At 37.9% G+C, this 21,073-nt stretch overlaps 1 protein-coding gene across 3 annotated transcripts in view; it reads right to left on the reverse strand.

The window, feature by feature from the left end:
- The window catches only part of cacna1bb (calcium channel, voltage-dependent, N type, alpha 1B subunit, b), a 402,467-nt gene that overhangs the window by 250,570 nt on the left and 130,824 nt on the right, over positions 1–21,073 (reverse strand). For all 3 annotated transcript variants that reach the window (XM_062031560.1, XM_062031561.1, XM_062031559.1), the window contains exon 6: positions 9,964–10,151. In XM_062031560.1, the coding sequence (XP_061887544.1) occupies positions 9,964–10,151 (188 nt within the window). The remainder of the gene's footprint in view (positions 1–9,963; positions 10,152–21,073) is intronic.

Raw genomic sequence — 21,073 nt, forward strand, 5'->3', positions numbered from 1 at the left:
TTGAATGTCCATTGTACAACATATTATAAATACACATTATACATAACATAAACACAGTTCAATTATATACACAGTAAAGGCATGTGAAATATCCTTGTAGACATGTTAAACCTTTGTACCAATTTATATACTATATGCAAACAATTGTACTTCCATTGTTATTTATAACCCACATTTAGTATTTGAATTAACATTGATCATAGTATTAACTGTTGTGTTGATTCTAGAGTGATATATTTTTTCAAGACATTGGTCTTAAAGTGTTTTTTAAAAGTGTGAATAGAACTGGAACATTTTAAGGAATAATCCAAGCTGTTCCACAGTTGAACCCCCCTGACAGAAACACATCTACTTTTTAAACTTGTTCTTATCTTAGCTTTCTGGAAGACAGCTGAACCTCTGAGGTCATAGGGATTCTCTCTGGGTTTAAACCTCTCCTGTAGACACCCAGGCAGCATGTGGTTATGAGCTTTGTACGTCACAATAGCAGTGTTGAGGTCAACAAGATCGTGCAGTTTTAATGTTTTTAATTTAATAAACAGAGCATTGGTATGGTCATGATAATCTGCATAATTTACAATTCTAATCGCCTTCTTTTGAAGTAAGAATATAGATTTAATGTTTGTTTTGCAATTGTTACCCCAGATTTCGATACAATAATTAAGATAAGGGAGTACAAAAGAATTATATAACATGATAAGAGCCTTTTGATTTACGGAGTTTTTTATTTTATGTAACATAGCAATATTTTTTGCCATCTTTGTCTTAAGTATATTTATGTGCAGTTTCCAATTTAATTTATCATCTATATGGATTCCCAAAAATGTTGTGGAATACACCCTTTCTATCTTCATATCATCAATTCTTATATGACACTGTTTGTTATTTTTCCTATTTCCAAAAATTATATATTTTGTTTTATTTAGGTTGATTGATAGTTTATTGGCATCAAACCATTGCTTTAGTATGTGGAGTTCACTCTCTACAGTCCCTAAGAGATGGCCAAGGTCTTGCCCAGAACAGTACAGACTTGTATCATCAGCAAAGAGAATACAGTTGAGTTTTTTAAAGATTTTACAGATATCATTAATGTACAATAAAAACAATTTTGGTCCCAATACAGAACCTTGGGGTACTCCATGTGTTATAATCTTTTTATCTGAATCTACATTATTCATATGCACGTACTGTTCTCTGCCACCAAGATAACTTTTCAACCAATCATGAGCAAGACCTCTAAAACCATACCTCTGCATTTTGTTTAAAAGCAATGTATGATCGATGGTGTCAAAGGCCTTGCTCAGGTCAATAAAAACGCCAACAACAAACTCCCTCTTATCAATTGCAGTGGTTACCTCCTCAACTAGTTCCATCACTGCCATGGAAGAGGACCTGTTTGGTCGAAAGCCGTATTGGTGTTCACTTAGCAAGTGATGCTTGTCAATAAAACTGTCTAATCTTGACACAAATCATTTTTCAAGGATTTTTGAAAATTGTGAGAGTATAGAAATAGGCCTATAGTTGGTGAACTGATGCTTATCTCCACTTTTGAAGATGCGAATAACTTTTGCCGTTTTCATTTTCTTTGGGAAAACACCTTTTATAAAAGAAATATTACATACATAAGTGAAGGGAACAGCTATAAAATCAACAATTTCCCCGATCAGAGAAAAGTCCAAGTCACAGCAGTCTGTTGACTTCTTGTTTTCTTGAGAATTTACAATTTCTGTGATTTCACTTTCATGGACGGGGGAAATAAAGAACGATTCTAAGTTGCTTTGAATGGTACGTTCATTAAATTTGACACTGTTTTCGGGTTGTACAATTTCATTTGCTAAATTAGGTCCAACATTCACAAAGAAAGTGTTAAAAGCATCCGTTATTTCCTTAGAGTCATTTATAGTTTGATTATTTTCTATGAAATGGCTTGGATGTTCCTTATTTGTCATGTTTTTTTTAATGATACCATTCAAAACTTTCCACGTACCCTGGATGCTATTTTTATGTTGTTCTAATAGGTTACAGTAATATGTTCTTTTGCTGTGCTTTATTATTTGTGTTAACTTATTTTTATACGTTTTATATTTGTGTTCAGTTTCTTTGGTTCTGTGCTTTAAATGTCTTCTGTAAAGATAATTTTTCTTTTTGCAGGACTTCAATAGTCCCTTTGTGATCCATGGTTTGTCCTTAACAGTGCTGTCCTTAATGTCATGTTTTTTCATTGGACAGTGCTTATCATACAATGTTATGAAAATGTTGAGAAAATGTTCGTATGCCTCATCTGGGTCTGTGGAGGTGTAAACCTCCCCCCAGTCTTGAGCACATAACTCAGACTTGAATGCTGCCATAGTTTCTGGCGTTTCATGTCTAACAAATCTATATTGAACTGCTTTTTTGGTCCCTCTCTGATCAAAGAAATTGTGGAAAATACTGAATACAGGTAGATGATCACTTATGTCATTGAGTAGTAGTCCTGCTGTTATTTGATTCTCAGGTTGATTGGTGAAAATGTTATCTATCAGTGTGGCAAAGTCTACTGTTATTCTGGTAGGTTTTATGATAAGGGGAAAAAAAGTATTACTGTACAATCCTGTTATAAAATCGGTTGTTTTGGTACTGTCCATGGGATTCAGAAGATTAATATTAAAATCACCGCACACAATATGGAGCTTGTTTGACTTATTAAACAAATAGTCCAATTTTTGATTAAATGTGTCTAGACATGATCCAGGTGTTCTATAAACACAACTAACATTTATTTTTTTTGATTTTTCTACTTCAATTTCTACAGTAATACATTCAAAAATTCCAGCTATAGCAGTTGATTTGCTGTCAATTTTCCAACATTTTAAATCATGATTTACAAAAAGTGCTACTCCTCCTCCCCTTTTTCCAACTCTGTTTGTGGTGAATAATTCATAACCATCCAATCTCATATCACAACACTTGTTCTCATCGAGCCAAGTCTCTGAGACTGCAACAATACTACATTTTTTGAACTGGCTCAGATATTCACTAATATTGTCAACATTTTTATACAAGCTTCGGCTATTAAAATGTATTACAGTAAAAGATTTGTCCATATTCACACATTTAAATTGTTCGTCTGTGTAGTACTCACAGTTTCTGGTAATGTTATTGTAAAGATTGCAGTCTGCATCTATATCACTGCCAAACTCATTTGAATTACAGTTATAATTGATGTTGTCATAAAAATCTAGTTGAATATGATTATAATTATTATACAGTTCTCTACTATGAATATTATCAGTACTTCTACATTCAGATTCCTTATTACCAATGTTAGTAAAGATATTTTTTAATTCACTTTCCATTATATTTTAATTTATTTTTCTTTGTACAAATGACACATTTGTATCCACCTCCAGTGAAACATTTACACTAAACACACACACACACACACACACACACTTAATATGATTATATAGTTCAGGTCTTAAACTCACTGTGACTCATAAACACACTTTGTTGATGAGACCGTTATGGAGAGTCTTTATACGCCTTGATGTAGCTGTCTGCCTCGGCTACTGTTCCGAGCCAAACGCGGATGCCGTCCGTCTGTGTGATGCGGAGCTTGGCCGGGTAAAGTAGCGAGGGTTTGAGTCCCATCTTGTACAATGAAGCCCTCCGCTGATTCACTACCTCTGGAGAGTAGTCCTCGTACACTCTGAACGTGTGCCCGTGATATTGCAGCGTACCCCTCTTCCTTGTCCTATATGTATCTGTTTGTATTTTTTATTTTATTTCTGATTATTATTATTATTAATGTATTAGTATTTCTTTTTGTTTATTTAATTGATGAATTTGTAGATATTACTTTGGGTTTTTTTTTGCTGTTTTTTTCTTTTTTTAGGGGGGTGGGTGGTATGGTTGGGATACAAACAAAAATATTTTGACATTTAGGGCAGAAAACAGATATATGATGTATATGAATATGATGTAATGGATAGGAATGTCTGATGCTGGATGTCAATAAAAATAAAATGAAAAAAAAAAAAAGGAAAAATGTTTTCATAAACGTTACTTAATTAAAACATTTTTTTTTTTTTTTTTTTAAAATTATACTAAAGAAAACAATTTGTATGCATATGTACATTTATTCAGTTATAAACATGCATTAATTTTCTTCTTTCCTTCATGGATCTAAACTATACCGCCGCCGGTATTTGTTTCTATATTTTTATTGTAATATTTTCAGAATGTGTTTGTCCTATTTTTGGCCAAAGTAAGACAAATAAAGCAATCTGAAGTTGTCTTTATTTTTTTTGTTTTAATGCCATGATTTTAATAGTCCGGCCCACGTGTGCACATATTTTCCCCCATGCGGCCCCTGAGCTAAAATGAGTTTGACACCCCTGAACTAAGGTCACTTATTACGATTTGTGACGAGCAAATACAATGACTCCAGTACCTGATCCACTTTAGTGACTCAGCTTTATTCAGTAAACGCAATCAAGTTCCAAATCCCTATCTAACACTCGGGAATGAACAATCCTAACCTTCATCTGATTGTCTAAGTATCTAATTATCTGTGAGGTCCAGCCATTTAAACACTGGAAGGATTCAGGGAGGTTTGTACTTGGAGGGGTCCTAGAAAGGGCTGAAAATTACCAAATAATTTACATGTAACAATTTGTGGTGCCACCAGGACCTTTAGAGGTAAGTTCTTTTTGGGGGAATCTGGAACCCTAAGGGTTCAAACTTATTTGGTGATGCTTGATACTAGGGTTGTAGTATAGTACCGCGATACTAATGAATCATGTTCGGTACTATACCACCTCAAAAAAGTACCGGTCCTCCACCTATCGTCGACGTTGTCTCACGTCATGCACACGAGCATGTTCGCGGCGAGGTTTTGTAATTACTTCTAAATCACTAATCCTTGTCTCAATGGCGACAAATATAATACAATAATTGCCAGCATCATCCCTGTAGGACGAGTGATAATTGTTCTTGCTTCACTACACACCACAGCACAGTGGAGTCACAATATAGAGCGTGTTAAAAATTATCCCGAATTGATAAAGACAAGACTTCACTATATCCGTTATTTGACCACCAAGATAATTATCTTAACTTAGAACACACTACACACAAGTGAATGAAGAGCATAGTTAGTCAACAGCCATACATGTCACACTAAGGGTGGCCGTATGAACAACGCCAACACTGTCATGAACATGGGCCATATAGTGAAACCACACTAAACAACAAAGACGAACACATTTTTGGGAGAATATTTGCACCGCAACACAACATAAACACTAAGAACAAATTCCCAGAATTCCCTGCAGCACCAACTCTTCCAGGACGCTACAATATCAACAAACGCCATTGGTTCATCTACACCTAATGTCCGCTGTAATGATACCAAGTGTAATAGCGTATCTAGTCGATACTACAATGATTACATCGATATTTTCTATCGTCACAAATTTTTTTTTTCCTTTTTTTAAATGTATATTATGTTTATAAACTCAGGAAATACGTAGCTGGACACATGAGGACTTTAAATATGACCAATGTATGATCGACTTGGTATCGGATCGATACACAAATGTGTGGTATCATACAAAACTAATGTAAAGTATCAAACAACAGAAGAATACCGTATTTCCTTGAATTGGCGCAGGGAATATAGTATTCGCACGTCTAGAATTACTGCCGGGTCAAACTCGTTTCTCAAAATAATTAACGCATGCTTGGCCTTATCGCCGGTTTATTATTGAAGCCGGATCAAATTCGTTTCGCAAAATATTAATTTTATTATTGCATGTCTATAATTTTCGCCGGGTCAAACTCATTTCGCAAAATATTTAGCATATGGCTAGAACTTCCACCGGGTCAAATTCGTTACGTCACGAGTGACGCATCTGTCCTCATTTTCAAAATGGAGGAAGCTGCTTTCAGTAGTTTGCAATCGCACAAAGGAAAAAAGATAAAGAGCTATTCACTAGGATTTAAGGTCCAAGCTATTGAATACCGGTACAGTATGTTAAAGAGAACAGTAAGCAGCTATGTTTTATTAATATACCGTAGCTGCGTGTGTCAAATACTGTATAAGTCATTAAATGACTCCAGCCTCCTGGTGGTAGAGGGCACTGCCGCGCTAGTGATCCTTCTTGCGACTTCCGGTACTGCAGAAGAAGTGAACACACGCAGCAAGAGATTTTTTTTTTATTTATTTTTTTTAACAAGGAGGATTACATACCGGTATCTAAAATAAAACAGTTTTCTAAACTGGACTTTCAATGGAAGCAGGAGGTAATAATTAAAGGAATATCTCCATCGAGACAGAGAGACTTTTAAAACTGAAGAAAGAAAATAAGGAAGACTTCTATAACCAAGTTATCGATGCTTTTGGTCAGAAGGAGCTGCAAATGGACTCCATTTATAAGTACAGGTAAGACCATAATAACGTTTTTTTTTAATTAAATGTGCTTTTCATGATGGTATGCTTACGTCACACTCAAAACGCACGCCTAAATTTACCGGATTCCTTTTGGTAAACGCCGGAGTGACAGGAGGTTTTAAATTAATTAGCGCCCCTGCGGCTATTCAAGGAAATACGGTAAGTGATTATTACATTTTAACAGAAGTGTAGATAGAACATGTTAAAAGAGAAAATAACCAGATATTAACAGTAAATGAAGAAGTTGATTAATAATTCATTTTCTACCACTTGTCCTTAATAATGTTGACAAAATAATAGAAGGGAAAATGACACAATATGTTACTGCATATGTCAGCAGCTAAATTAGTAATGTACTTGCCGTACATTACAAATTAGAATGCATTAAAAAAGAAAGATGTATGCATTCTTGTCTTACATAAGGATTGTGCATGATAGACAAGATTACCCCCAAAAGTGCAATTCTCTTAAAAGGTAAAGGAGCATTTGAGGTCAAAAATACATTGGGTGATTAATCTGTGTTTATACATAATTAATGCAATAATGTTTTGTGTTTATCGCATGAGTAGATGCAATACAATTGACAGCCCTAAGTTATAATGAATCACATTATTACAGTAATTTGACAATGACTATTAATTTTGTGCCTTTATTGCCATTTACTACTTTTAAGTATGTGCGGTATAAAACGAGTAAAACATCATACAAAATCCAAAACCAGTGAAGTTGGCACGTTGTGTGAATCGTGAATAAAAACAGAATACAATGATTTGCAAATCCTTTTCAACCTATATTCAATTGAATAGACTGCAAAGACAAGATATTTAACGTTCGAACTGGAAAACGCTGTTATTTTTTGCAAATATTGGCTAATTTGGAATTTGATGCCTACAACATGTTTCAAAAAATCTGGCACAATTGGTAAAACAGACTGAGAAAGTTTAGGAATGCTCATCAAACATTTATTCTGGAACAGCCCACGTAAGCGATGATATTATGGACCTTCGATCCCTCGGGCGATACTGGATCAAAAAGCGACATCGGTGTGTAAAGGTTATCACCACATGGGCTCAGGAACACTTCTGAAAACCACTGTCAGTAACTACAGTTCGTCGCTACATCTGTAAGTGCAAGTTAAAACTCTACCATGCAAAGAGAAAGCCATTTATCAACAACACCCAGAAACGCCGCCGGCTACGCTGGGCCCGAGCTCATCTAAGATGGACTGATGCAAAGTGGAAGAGTATTCTGAGGTCTGACAAGTCCACATTTCAAATTGTTTTTGGAAACTGTGGACGTCGTGTGCTCCGGACCAAAGAGGAAAAGAACCATCCGGATTGTTATAGGCACAAAGTTCAAAAGCCAGCATCTGTGATGGTATGGGGGTGTATTAGTGCCCAAGACATGGATAACTTACACATCTGTGAAGGCACCATTAATGCTGAAATGTACATACAGGTTTTGGAGCAACATCTTGCCATCCAAGTTATCATGGACGCCCCTGCTTATTTCAGCAAGACATTGCCAAGCCACGTGTTACAACAGCGTGGCTTCATAGTAAAAGAGTGCGGGTACTAGACTGGCCTGCCTGTAGTCCAGACCTGTCTCCCATTGAAAATGCGTGGCGCATTATGACGCCTAAAATACCACAACAGAGACCCCGGACTGTTGAACAACTTAAGCTGTACATCAAGCAAGAATGGGAAATAATTCCACCTGAAAAGCTTCATAAAATTGGTCTCCTCAGTTCTCAAACATTTACTGAGTGTTGTTAAAAGGAAAGGCCATGTAACACAGTGGTAAAAATGCCCCTGTGCCAACTTTTTTTGCAATGTGTTGCTGCCATTAAATTCTAAGTTAATGATTATTTGCAAAAAAAAATGTAGTTTCTTAGTTTGAACATTTAATATCTTGTATTTGCAGTCTATTTAATTGAATTTAAGTTGAAAATGATTTGCAAATCATTGTATTCTGTTTTTATTTACGATTTACACAGCGTGCCAACTTCACTGGTTTTGGAAATACAGTATTTGTTTTTCAGTGTTGTTAAAACACGGTGCTTCTTTAGGTTAAGGTTACAAAGAGGCCCTAAAACATTGATAAAAAAAATTAATAACATCACAAGTTGATTCAATGTTAGAAGAAAAAAAATAAGCCTCAAAACATTGTAACTTTTACCTCAACTTTCTGAAAAACCTGCCACAAATTGAGGCATTTAAGGAACAACAATCACAAATAAAGCCCTCGAAACTCTGCAGGGACTGATCCATTAATAAATCTGAATTAAAATTCAAACGCAATGGCTAATATTAAAATTACATTTTATGTTTGCTCGCAATAATTTAAAAGGATTTTGTACAAAAAGTGATGCACTGCCATCTGTAGATAACTGAGGGAATTAAATGTGATCTAAAAAAACTAAATGCTATGACAATTATTCACACAAATTAAAAGTAAAGCTCGTGGACACACTGACACTCACAATATTGGGCAACATGCAGCCAGCAGCTACAGCAGGGGTGTCCAAACTTTTTCCACTGAGGGCCGCAAACAGAAAAATTAAAGCATGTGGGGGCCATTTTGATATTTTTCCTTTTCAAACCATAACAAAATATATGGATTTTTTAAATTTATTTTACCTTTATGGGTCCCGGGGACCATAAAGGGTCTCAGTTATTAAAATGTTAAAAATAAGTCTAATTTGTATTATTATTTTTTATTTAACGCTTACAGTAAATCTCTATATCAACTTTAAAAAAAAAAGGTTTTATGGCTTTTCTGTCAAAAATAACTTTGTTTTTTATAGTACAACTGAAATATGCAGTATTTAGTAATTAGAGCCCTAAAAGATCAATAATGCAGGACACCATTGATTTTAATTATTTAATATTTTTGAGTCATCACAGTGAAAAGATAAATAAAATACCACTAAATATATTTGGGATCCAAAAGGTGCCCCACTCATAAAGTGATAAAAAAAATTTTTTTTTTTTTTTTTTAACTTTCAGCACTTAAGTTACGAGATCAACTTCAGATATATCTGTCGATTTTACGTTTTAACTATTATTTTGTTTGTTTTGCTCTGTTGTCAAAGAAAACATTTATGTTTTTATAAGGCAACTACACAATATATGCAATATTTACCACATAAATTTTTTTAAAGTAAAATATTTGAAGTAATTGGAGCCCTGAAAATAATTAATTATAACATGGATTTTTTGTCTTTTTTTTTTTTTTGAGCATTGCCAAAAAAAAAAAAAAAAAGAAAGAAAGACAAAAGAAAAAAAAAACAGCCTGCATGTCAGCGTTGTGTCAACATTGCAACTTTTTCTCGTTAGATTTCACCTCATTCCACTTTTTTTAATGTTTTTTTTTATTATTGCAGTAGCATTTCCAGAATGTGTGGCGGGCCGGTAAACAATTAGCTGCGGGCCGCAAATGGCCCCCGGGCCGCACTTTGGACACCCCAGATCTACAGGGTCTTGTACAATCTATTGCTAGTTTTTGTAAAAAAACATGTATGGACTCACGCTGTAGAGAATGTCAACCCAGCCCTCCATGGTGATGCACTGAAACACCGTAAGCACAGCAAACAGGATGTTGTCGAAGTTGGTAATGCCAAAATTAGGTCCAGTCCAGTATTCCCTGCATTGGGTCCCGTTAGGACACAACCTGGCTGGGGGCTCCAGACCACAAGGCCATTCTGCTGCTCTTTCACCTGAAAGAAAAAGAAAATATATTTGTATGCACATATTTTGATAGGGGAGGTTTTTTTGCTGCTTTACATTTGTAAAAATCAAATGTTGGCAAAGTCCGAATGATCACCTGTGTATGTTGCAAAGGTGTCCACAACCAATAGAAATGTACGTACGTCAGCCATGAAGTTGACGTGAGGCAGCGCACATTTCCACGTCAACTTCAGTATTGATACATCTCATTTTTGCCGTGAAAAAGATTGTACGCAAGTTTTTGTGCGTATGCAAGCTTTTTACATGAGGGCCATGCTCTCCAAAAGGACAGCTATACCAGTTTTTCCCACACATTCATTTATTTGTGGCGGCTCGCCACGAGAGAATTACGTCCGCCACAAATAAAAATTTAAAAAAAAAAAAAAAAAAATTTTTAAATAATAATTTTTTTTTTTTTTTTTTTTTTTTTTGTCCTGTCCAGCTTCTCAGGCAAATCATATAGTTGATGTAGATGCCCATATCGGCTGTTCAGATTTACTTTACAAAAGAGAAGTGTAGGATACTTCTCTTGTTGCCTTATTTGTATTTGACTTTATTAAATGTATTTATATTAGAAACACAACATGTGTATATAACAAAGGGTGCAAAGTCTGCAGGCAGTAGGAAACACATGGTTAAGTGTAGGGAGTAAAACTGATGGCAGTCTAAAGTTCAAGATTTTTGGAGCTCTTTGTTCAGTGGATCAGATGTTTGATGAAGCTCTGTGTCTATCTACCACCACTACTGTTTTCTGTTTATTTGTTACTGACTGTGGCAGGACACCTCTGCCTCTGTTTCACTTTATGTTGCTGGTAAATAATATGGTTGTAGTAGTAGGCTAAAGTTAAATTATTTAGTATGCACTAATTAAAGGGGCAGAGCTTCGAGACATTTTACCTTTTATATTTTATAAGATATATTTTTTGTAAGAACCACAATTAATAAATATATTTCAGTGAATAACTTATTGTTCAAATCTGTATATAAATATGTACATAAAGTGTTGTAATTATATTGTAAAATGGATGGATGGATGGATGTCCGTTTAAAACAAAACTGTTATTATTAATTAGTAAGTATACATTTTTTTAGCCTTTTTAGAGAAAATCATATCATTGTAATAAATTATGCAAATTGCTCGATTATGTCATGTGACCACGCCCATAGCCACGCCCCCACCACCACAGGTATCTTGGCAGTTTATGGGAAACACTGTATACTGTTGCATTTCAGTGCCAGAACGTAGCTACCTGTATTGTACAGTAAGCCCGCACTTCGCTCAACACTCCCGGTAACACTCAACATTTAATTCCTACACATAGTTAAGTTAAAGTTAAGTTAAGTTAAAGTTAAAGTACCAATGATTGTCACACACACACGAGGTGTGGTGAAATATGTCCTCTGCTTTTGACCCATACCCTTGTTCACCCCCTGGGAGGTGAGGGGAGCAGTGAGAAGCAGCGGTGGCCGCGCCCGGGAATCTGTTTTTGGTGATTTAACCCCCAATTCCAACCTTTGATGCTGAGTGCCAAGCAGGGAGGTAATGGGTCCCATTATTATAGTCTTTGGTATGACTCTAACCTCTAGGCCACTGAGTAGGTGCACACCATACATAGTTTGGATTAATTGCACGCCTCACTTCCCTAATATGTAAACAAATATAGAGTTAAACGACGTCCCTGTTGTCTGTGCTGTCTTCTTCCCCTGTACACATGTAACAGGTATTTCAGTTTGGGCACATATTAACATTGGGCCCTTTAGTATTGACACTTGTGTGTGGATTTAATAAGTTCTTGCAGAACAAAAGGCAATAAAATTGGACCATGGTATGCAAAGGCGATGGCCCTAACCGTGAGAAGAGACTACATGTTTAGCTAAATGACAGCATCTAAGATACGACCTGCATCTGGAGTCTTTCCAGACACTTAGACACGGACATCTCCTTTTATGGTCAGGGTGTGCTGTCCTGACTTAGCACACACCCAGAGACAGGAAGGAGGAATATAACATTGATGGTTTGGCTTCTTCAAGTTAGGAATGCCTCATTTTTTGACCTGACCTCCTCCAGGAACTGCAGTCCTGTATAAAGACGCTCGCTTGTAATAAAGCAACTTTTAGTTCAGTAAGGCGTCTCCGACGTCTCTTTTGATCCAGCCGCACTGTCGTGTCACCCTTCTGTCCGGACGAGGATGACAAGACCATAAATACACATCAATAATAAGTAGAGATGTCCGATAATGGTTTTTTTGCCGATATCCAATATTCCGATATTGTCCAACTCTTAATTACCGATTCCGATATCAACTGATACCGATATATATACAGTCGTGGAATTAACACATTATTATGCCTAATTTTGTTGTGATGCCCCGCTGGATGCATTAAACAATGTAACAGGGTTTTCCAAAATGAATAAACTCAAGTTATGGAAAAAAATGCCAACATGGCAAGAATTAGTGCTACAAGGGGTTCTGGGTATTTGTTCTGTTGCGTTTATGTTGTGTTACGGTGCGGATGTTCTCCCGAAATGTGTTTGTCATTCTTGTTTGGTGTGGGTTCACAGTGTGGCGCATATTTGTAACAGTGTTAAAGTTGTTTATGCGTCCACACTCAGTGTGACCTGTATGGCTGTTGACCAAGTATTCACTTGTGTGTGTGAAAAGCCGTAGATATTATGTGATTGGGCCGGCACGCAAAGGCAGTGCCTTTAAGGTTTGTTGGCGCTCTGTACTTCTCCCTACGTCCGTGAACCACTCCGTACAACGGCGTTTTAAAAAGTAATACATTTTACTTTTTGAAACCAATACCGATAATTTACGATATTACATTTTAAAGCATTTATCGGCCGATATTATCGGACATCTCTAATAATAAGCTAACTATTTAAACAAGAAGGGTTCAACATGCCTCCGTTTTAAAGGATGTACTGATGTACTAACATTAAAAAGCAATGTCTGCTTTGCAAATAAAAAGTTATTCATGCTTTTGACGTATTTAGGGTATTTTTTTATTTAGGGTAATACTTTCCATGTTTTCACCCGCGCTGTTGTTGCCAGTGGTCGCAGACATTTTTCTCTTCCGGTTGCTGACTGGGCGCACTGACAGGCACATGTTTGTTTCCATTTGAAAAAACACGAGCGATTATGTCACCGACAAATGAATTTGTCGGTGACGTCACCGCTCGTGTTTTTCTGACAAATTTTATTAGCGATTTTTGTCAACTTTGCCGTTGAATCTTTTCACCCCTTGTCTCAACAGCAGTAATAAGAACTATTCATCACACAAATGAGTAAAACATCGTAGGAGGTGGTGTCTAAACGGCTGAAGCAGCAATTACAGAAAATGATTCAACCCATTCATTATCGAAATGTGCAACATATCAATAAATGTTCAATAATGTTGATTGATAATGCATTTAAATCTTCTGGGTGTTGTTGGTTTATTGCACACTGTTAAAAGTTCATAAACCTTCAACTTCATCAGATCCTGATGGGTACACACTGTGTACATTAGCAGGCATTATGACTGTTTTGAGACACACACACTCACACGCGTGCACACACACACACACACAAACCTCGCCCGATGACAACTCCAGACTCACAATCTGACACCAGCAGTGTTAGGTTTTCTCATAACTGTTGTCAGTGCTTACACAGTGACACGATTCAGCAGACTTTACTGTATTACAATAATAATAATAATAATAATAATACCTGGGATTTATATGGCGCTTTTCTAAGTACCCAAAGTCGCTTTACATGTTAAAAACCCATCATTCATTCACACCTGGTGGTGGTAAACTACTTTCGTAGCCACAGCTGCCCTGGGGTAGACTGACGGAAGCGTGGCTGCCAATTTGCGCCTACGGCCCCTCCGACCACCACCTGTCATTCATTCAACATTCAATCACCGGTGTGAGTGGCACCGGGGGCCAGGGTGAAGTGTCCTGCCCAAGGACACAACGGCATGGTAAGAGGCGGGGAGCGAACCTGCAACCCTCAGGTTTCTGACACGGGCGCTCTACCCACTACGCCATGCCGCCCCATAACAACACTCACAATAGTTACTGCATGTGTTTTGACCTAACCTGCTGCACCAGAAAAATTCTGCTTCTCTGTCCAAGATGTATACATTTTCTATGAGTATGTAATATAGTAATACCTGCAGAATAATAATGACCGGTGTTTTTCAACCTTTTTTGAGGCAAGGCGCGTTTTTTACATCAAAAATTCCGGAGGCACACCACCAGCAGAAAACATTAAAAAAATGAAACTCCACCAGGTCGTCGTGCCTTATTTTGAGTTTGTTGGTGTTTTCCTGCTGTTATTTTGGTGGCCCTTCCTGTTTTGTTGGTGTTTCCCTGTAGCAGTTTCATGTCTCCCTTTGAGCGCTATTCCCCGCACCTGCTTTGTGTTAGCAAGTAAGGCTCTTTAAGTTGTTGCTATCCTTCTTTGTGTGGACATTGTAGATTGCCATGTCATGTACGGATGTACTTTGTGGACGCCGTAAGTTTTTGCTGTCGTCCAGCATTTTGTTTCTGTTTGCTTGGTAGTGTTACGTCGACCAGCTCTTCCTCCCAGGGAATCTAAGTTACTGGTCAATCCCAATTTCTTTCGATGACATATGCTGAGTAAGAAGGACCATCAAGACAGAATTGGATTATTTTCAAGTTTATACCAAAGCTTTAGGAGATCAGCTTAACCAATACATTCATACCGGCTGCTCTAGTTGATCTGGCATTCAAACGGAAAAGGCAACTCCTTTTCACACAAAGAAAACCCCCACCTCCCCCTCGCACCACTGATAAGAAACCAGTGGGGGAGGTCTTCACATTCCAACGTAAGACACAAAACAGACCTCTGAACACAAGAGAAACTAGTAAAATATAAAAAGGAAAAGTACTATCTACTCTAAACATGGCTATGCAAAAAGAAAGAACTCTTAAACATATATGCATCCTTCCACAGTAGCCAGTTCAGTTTTACTTGTGTTTTGCATAGCCATTCCTATGCTTCATTGCCTTTTCCTTATGTTCATTTTTGGTTTAAGCATTATATACGTTTTTACCTGCATATTGTGATCACAACAAACCATCCTCGTCTCACCCGACACATTCCGACTTTTACAAAGCAATTAACTACCTGCTGCCACTTACTGACATGGAGTATTACGTGGTTACCCTGCCGAGCTCTACACAGCACAGACACTAAGCAACGGCACATTATTTGCAGATTATAATTATTGATTTGAAAAAAATAGTTTTGGGACCAATTAGGTGAAGTTGCATAATTTCCCACGGCACACCAGACAATATCTCACGGCACACTAGTGTGCCGCGGCACAGTGGTTGAAAAACACTGATATAGACCATGCATGTAATATCGGTATATCGTGATAATACATGTTGATAGCACATTCTAGCCGTGTTCTGTAAATTTGACACCAAAGTAATAATACTTCCCTACATCGCGGAAAATAATGTGTTTCTTACAGGAATTATTATCACTGGAAGACGAGGAATAGCTAAACATGCTACACTTCATACTGTAGTAGGATACAATAAGCCATGCAAACCGCTAAGCTATAGTTCTTGTAAACAGAGGCTGGCGGATCAATAGACATCACTAATACCAAAGTGATGAGATTAATATTTTTTTTAATCCACAAAATATATATTTTTTTTGTTTTTTGTTATTGTTTTGTTACCTCTGGACTTCTTGCTGCCTCCCCGGATCTCGACTTCCCGCCTGCCCCCGGACTACGACACCTCGCTCCGGCCCTGACCACTTGCCTGTTCCCGGCAAGTGGTCAGCCTTTGAATAGACCCCCCCTTTTAGACCAGTTGATCTGCCATCTCTTTTCTGCTCTGCCCCCCCCCCCCCTTTCCTTCGTGGAGAGGGGGGGGGGGCACAAATTAGGTGACCACAGATAATTCACTAGCTGTTCAAAGTCGGGACCCGGGGTGGATCACTCATCTGTGCATCAGTTGGGGACGTCTCTGCACTGCTGACCTGTCTCCACTCAAGATGATCTCCTGCTGGCCCCACTATGGACTGGACTCTCACACTATTACGTTAGATCCACTATGGACTGGACTCTCACACTATTACGTTAGATCCACTATGGACTGGACTCTCACACTATTATGTAAGATCCACTATGGACTGAACTCTCACACTATTATGTTAGATCCACTATGGACTGGACTCTCACACTATTATGTTAGATCCACTATGGACTGGACTCTCACACTATTATGTTAGATCCACTATGGACTGGACTCTCACACTATTATGTTAGATCCACTATGGACTGGACTCTCACACTATTATGTTAGATCCACTATAGACTGGACTCTTACACTATTTTGTTAGATCCACTATGGACTGGACTCTCACACTATTATGTTAGATCCACTATGGACTGGACTCTCACACTATTATGTTAGATCCACTATGGACTGGACTCTCACACTATTATGTTAGATCCACTATGGACTGGACTCTCACACTATTATGTTAGATCCACTATGGACTGGACTCTCACACTATTATGCTAGATCCACTATGGACTGGACTCTCACACTATTATGTTAGATCCACTATGGACTGGACTCTCACACTATTATGTTAGATCCACTATGGACTGGACTCTCACACTATTATGTTAGATCCACTATGGACTGGACTCTCACACTATTATGTTAGATCCACTATGGACTGGACTCTCACACTATTATGTTAGATCCACTATAGACTGGACTCTTACACTATTTTGTTAGATCCACTATAGACTGGACTCTCACACTATTATGTTAGATCCACTATGGACTGGACTCTCACACTATTATGTTAGATCCACTATAGACTGGACTCTCACACTATTATGTTAGATCCACTATGGACTGGACTCTCACACTATTATGTTAGATCCACTATAGACTGGACTCTCACACTATTATGTTAGATCCACTATGGACTGGACTCTCACACTATTATGTTAGATCCACTATGGACTGGACTCTCACACTATTATGTTAGATCCACTATGGACTGGACTCTCACACTATTATGCTAGATCCACTATGGACTGGACTCTCACACTATTATGTTAGATCCACTATGGACTGGACTCTCACACTATTATGTTAGATCCACTATGGACTGGAGTCTCACACTATTATGTTAGATCCACTATGGACTGGACTCTCACACTATTATGTTAGATCCACTATGGACTGGACTCTCACACTATTATGTTAGATCCACTATAGACTGGACTCTTACACTATTTTGTTAGATCCACTATGGACTGGACTCTCACACTATTTTGTTAGATCCACTATGGACTGGACTCTCACACTATTATGTTAGATCCACTATGGACTGGACTCTCACACTATTATGTTAGATCCACTATGGACTGGACTCTCACACTATTATGTTAGATCCACTATGGACTGGACTCTCACACTATTATGTTAGATCCACTATGGACTGAACTCTCACACTATTATGTTAGATCCACTATGGACTGGACTCTCACACTATTATGTTAGATCCACTATGGACTGGACTCTCACACTATTATGTTAGATCCACTATGGACTGGACTCTCACACTATTATGTTAGATCCACTATAGACTGGACTCTCACACTATTATGTTAGATCCACTATGGACTGGACTCTCACACTATTATGCTAGATCCACTATGGACTGGACTCTCACACTATTATGTTAGATCCACTATAGACTGGACTCTCACACTATTATGTTAGATCCACTATGGACTGGACTCTCACACTATTATGTTAGATCCACTATAGACTGGACTCTCACACTATTATGTTAGATCCACTATGGACTGGACTCTCACACTATTATGTTAGATCCACTATAGACTGGACTCTCACACTATTATGTTAGATCCACTATAGACTGGACTCTCACACTATTATGTTAGATCCACTATGGACTGGACTCTCACACTATTATGTTAGATCCACTATAGACTGGACTCTCACACTATTATGTTAGATCCACTATGGACTGGACTCTCACACTATTATGTTAGATCCACTATAGACTGGACTCTCACACTATTATGTTAGATCCACTATGGACTGGACTCTCACACTATTATGTTAGATCCACTATGGACTGGACTCTCACACTATTATGTTAGATCCACTATGGACTGGACTCTCACACTATTATGTTAGATCCACTATGGACTGGACTATCACACTATTATGTTAGATCCACTATAGACTGGACTCTTACACTATTTTGTTAGATCCACTATGGACTGGACTCTCACGCTATTATGTTAGATCCACTATGGACTGGACTCTCACACTATTATGTTAGATCCACTATAGACTGGACGCTCACACTATTATGCTAGATCCACTATGGACTGGACTCTCACACTATTATGTTAGATCCACTATGGACTGGACTCTCACACTATTATGCTAGATCCACTATGGACTGGACTCTCACACTATTATGTTAGATCCACTATGGACTGGACTCTCACACTATTATGTTAGATCCACTATAGACTGGACTCTCACACTATTATGTTAGATCCACTATGGACTGGACTCTCACACTATTATGTTAGATCCACTATGGACTGGACTCTCACACTATTATGTTAGATCCACTATGGACTGGACTCTCACACTATTATGTTAGATCCACTATGGACTGGACTCTCACACTATTATGTTAGATCCACTATAGACTGGACTCTCACACTATTATGTTAGATCCACTATGGACTGGACTCTCACACTATTATGCTAGATCCACTATGGACTGGACTCTCACACTATTATGTTAGATCCACTATAGACTGGACTCTCACACTATTATGTTAGATCCACTATGGACTGGACTCTCACACTATTATGTTAGATCCACTATAGACTGGACTCTCACACTATTATGCTAGATCCACTATGGACTGGACTCTCACACTATTATGTTAGATCCACTATGGACTGGACTCTCACACTATTATGCTAGATCCACTATGGACTGGACTCTCACACTATTATGTTAGATCCACTATAGACTGGACTCTCACACTATTATGTTAGATCCACTATGGACTGGACTCTCACACTATTATGTTAGATCCACTATGGACTGGACTCTCACACTATTATGTTAGATCCACTATAGACTGGACTCTCACACTATTATGTTAGATCCACTATGGACTGGACTCTCACACTATTATGTTAGATCCACTATGGACTGGACTCTCACACTATTATGTTAGATCCACTATAGACTGGACTCTCACACTATTATGTTAGATCCACTATGGACTGGACTCTCACACTATTATGTTAGATCCACTATGGACTGGACTCTCACACTATTATGTTAGATCCACTATGGACTGGACTCTCACACTATTATGTTAGGTCCACTATAGACTGGACTCTCACACTATTATGTTAGATCCACTATGGACTGGACTCTCACACTATTATGTTAGATCCACTATGGACTGGACTCTCACACTATTATGCTAGATCCACTATGGACTGGACTCTCACACTATTATGTTAGATCCACTATAGACTGGACTCTCACACTATTATGTTAGATCCACTATGGACTGGACTCTCACACTATTATGTTAGATCCACTATGGACTGGACTCTCACACTATTATGTTAGATCCACTATAGACTGGACTCTCACACTATTATGTTAGATCCACTATGGACTGGACTCTCACACTATTATGTTAGATCCACTATAGACTGGACTCTCACACTATTATGTTAGATCCACTATGGACTGGACTCTCACACTATTATGTTAGATCCACTATGGACTGGACTCTCACACTATTATGTTAGATCCACTATGGACTGGACTCTCACACTATTATGTTAGATCCACTATGGACTGGACTCTCACACTATTATGTTAGATCCACTATAGACTGGACTCTCACACTATTATGTTAGATCCACTATGGACTGGACTCTCACACTATTATGTTAGATCCACTATGGACTGGACTCTCACACTATTATGTTAGATCCACTATAGACTGGACTCTCACACTATTATGTTAGATCCACTATGGACTGGACTCTCACGCTATTATGTTAGATCCACTATGGACTGGACTCTCACGCTATTATATTAGATCCACTATGGACTGGACTCTCACACTATTATGTTAGATCCACTATAGACTGGACTCTCACACTATTATGTTAGATACACTATGGACTGGATTCTCACACTATTGTGTTAGATCCACTATGGACTGGACTCTCACACTATTATGTTAGATCCACTAAGGACTGGACTCTCAATATTATGTTAGATCCACTATGGACTGGACTCTCACACTATTATGTTAGATCCACTACGGACTGGACTCTCACACTATTATGTTAGATCCACTATAGACTGGACTCTCACACTATTATGTTAGATCCACTATGGACTGGACTCTCACACTATTATGTTAGATCCACTATGGACTGGACTCTCACACTATTATGTTAGATCCACTATGGACTGGACTCTCACACTTTTATGTTAGATCCACTATAGACTGGACTCTCACACTATTATGTTAGATCCACGATGGACTGGACTATCACACTATTATGTTAGATCCACTATAGACTGGACTCTCAGACTATTATGTTAGATCCACTATAGACTGGACTCTCACACTATTATGTTAGATCCACTATGGACTGGACTCTCACACTATTATATTAGATCCACTATAGACTGGACTCTCACACTATTATGTTAGATCCACTATGGACTGGACTCTCACACTATTATGCTAGATCCACTATGGACTGGACTCTCACACTATTATGTTAGATCCACTATGGACTGGACTCTCA

This window comes from Entelurus aequoreus, linkage group LG21 (genome assembly GCF_033978785.1).
Source record: "Entelurus aequoreus isolate RoL-2023_Sb linkage group LG21, RoL_Eaeq_v1.1, whole genome shotgun sequence".
Lineage (NCBI taxonomy): Eukaryota > Metazoa > Chordata > Actinopteri > Syngnathiformes > Syngnathidae > Entelurus > Entelurus aequoreus.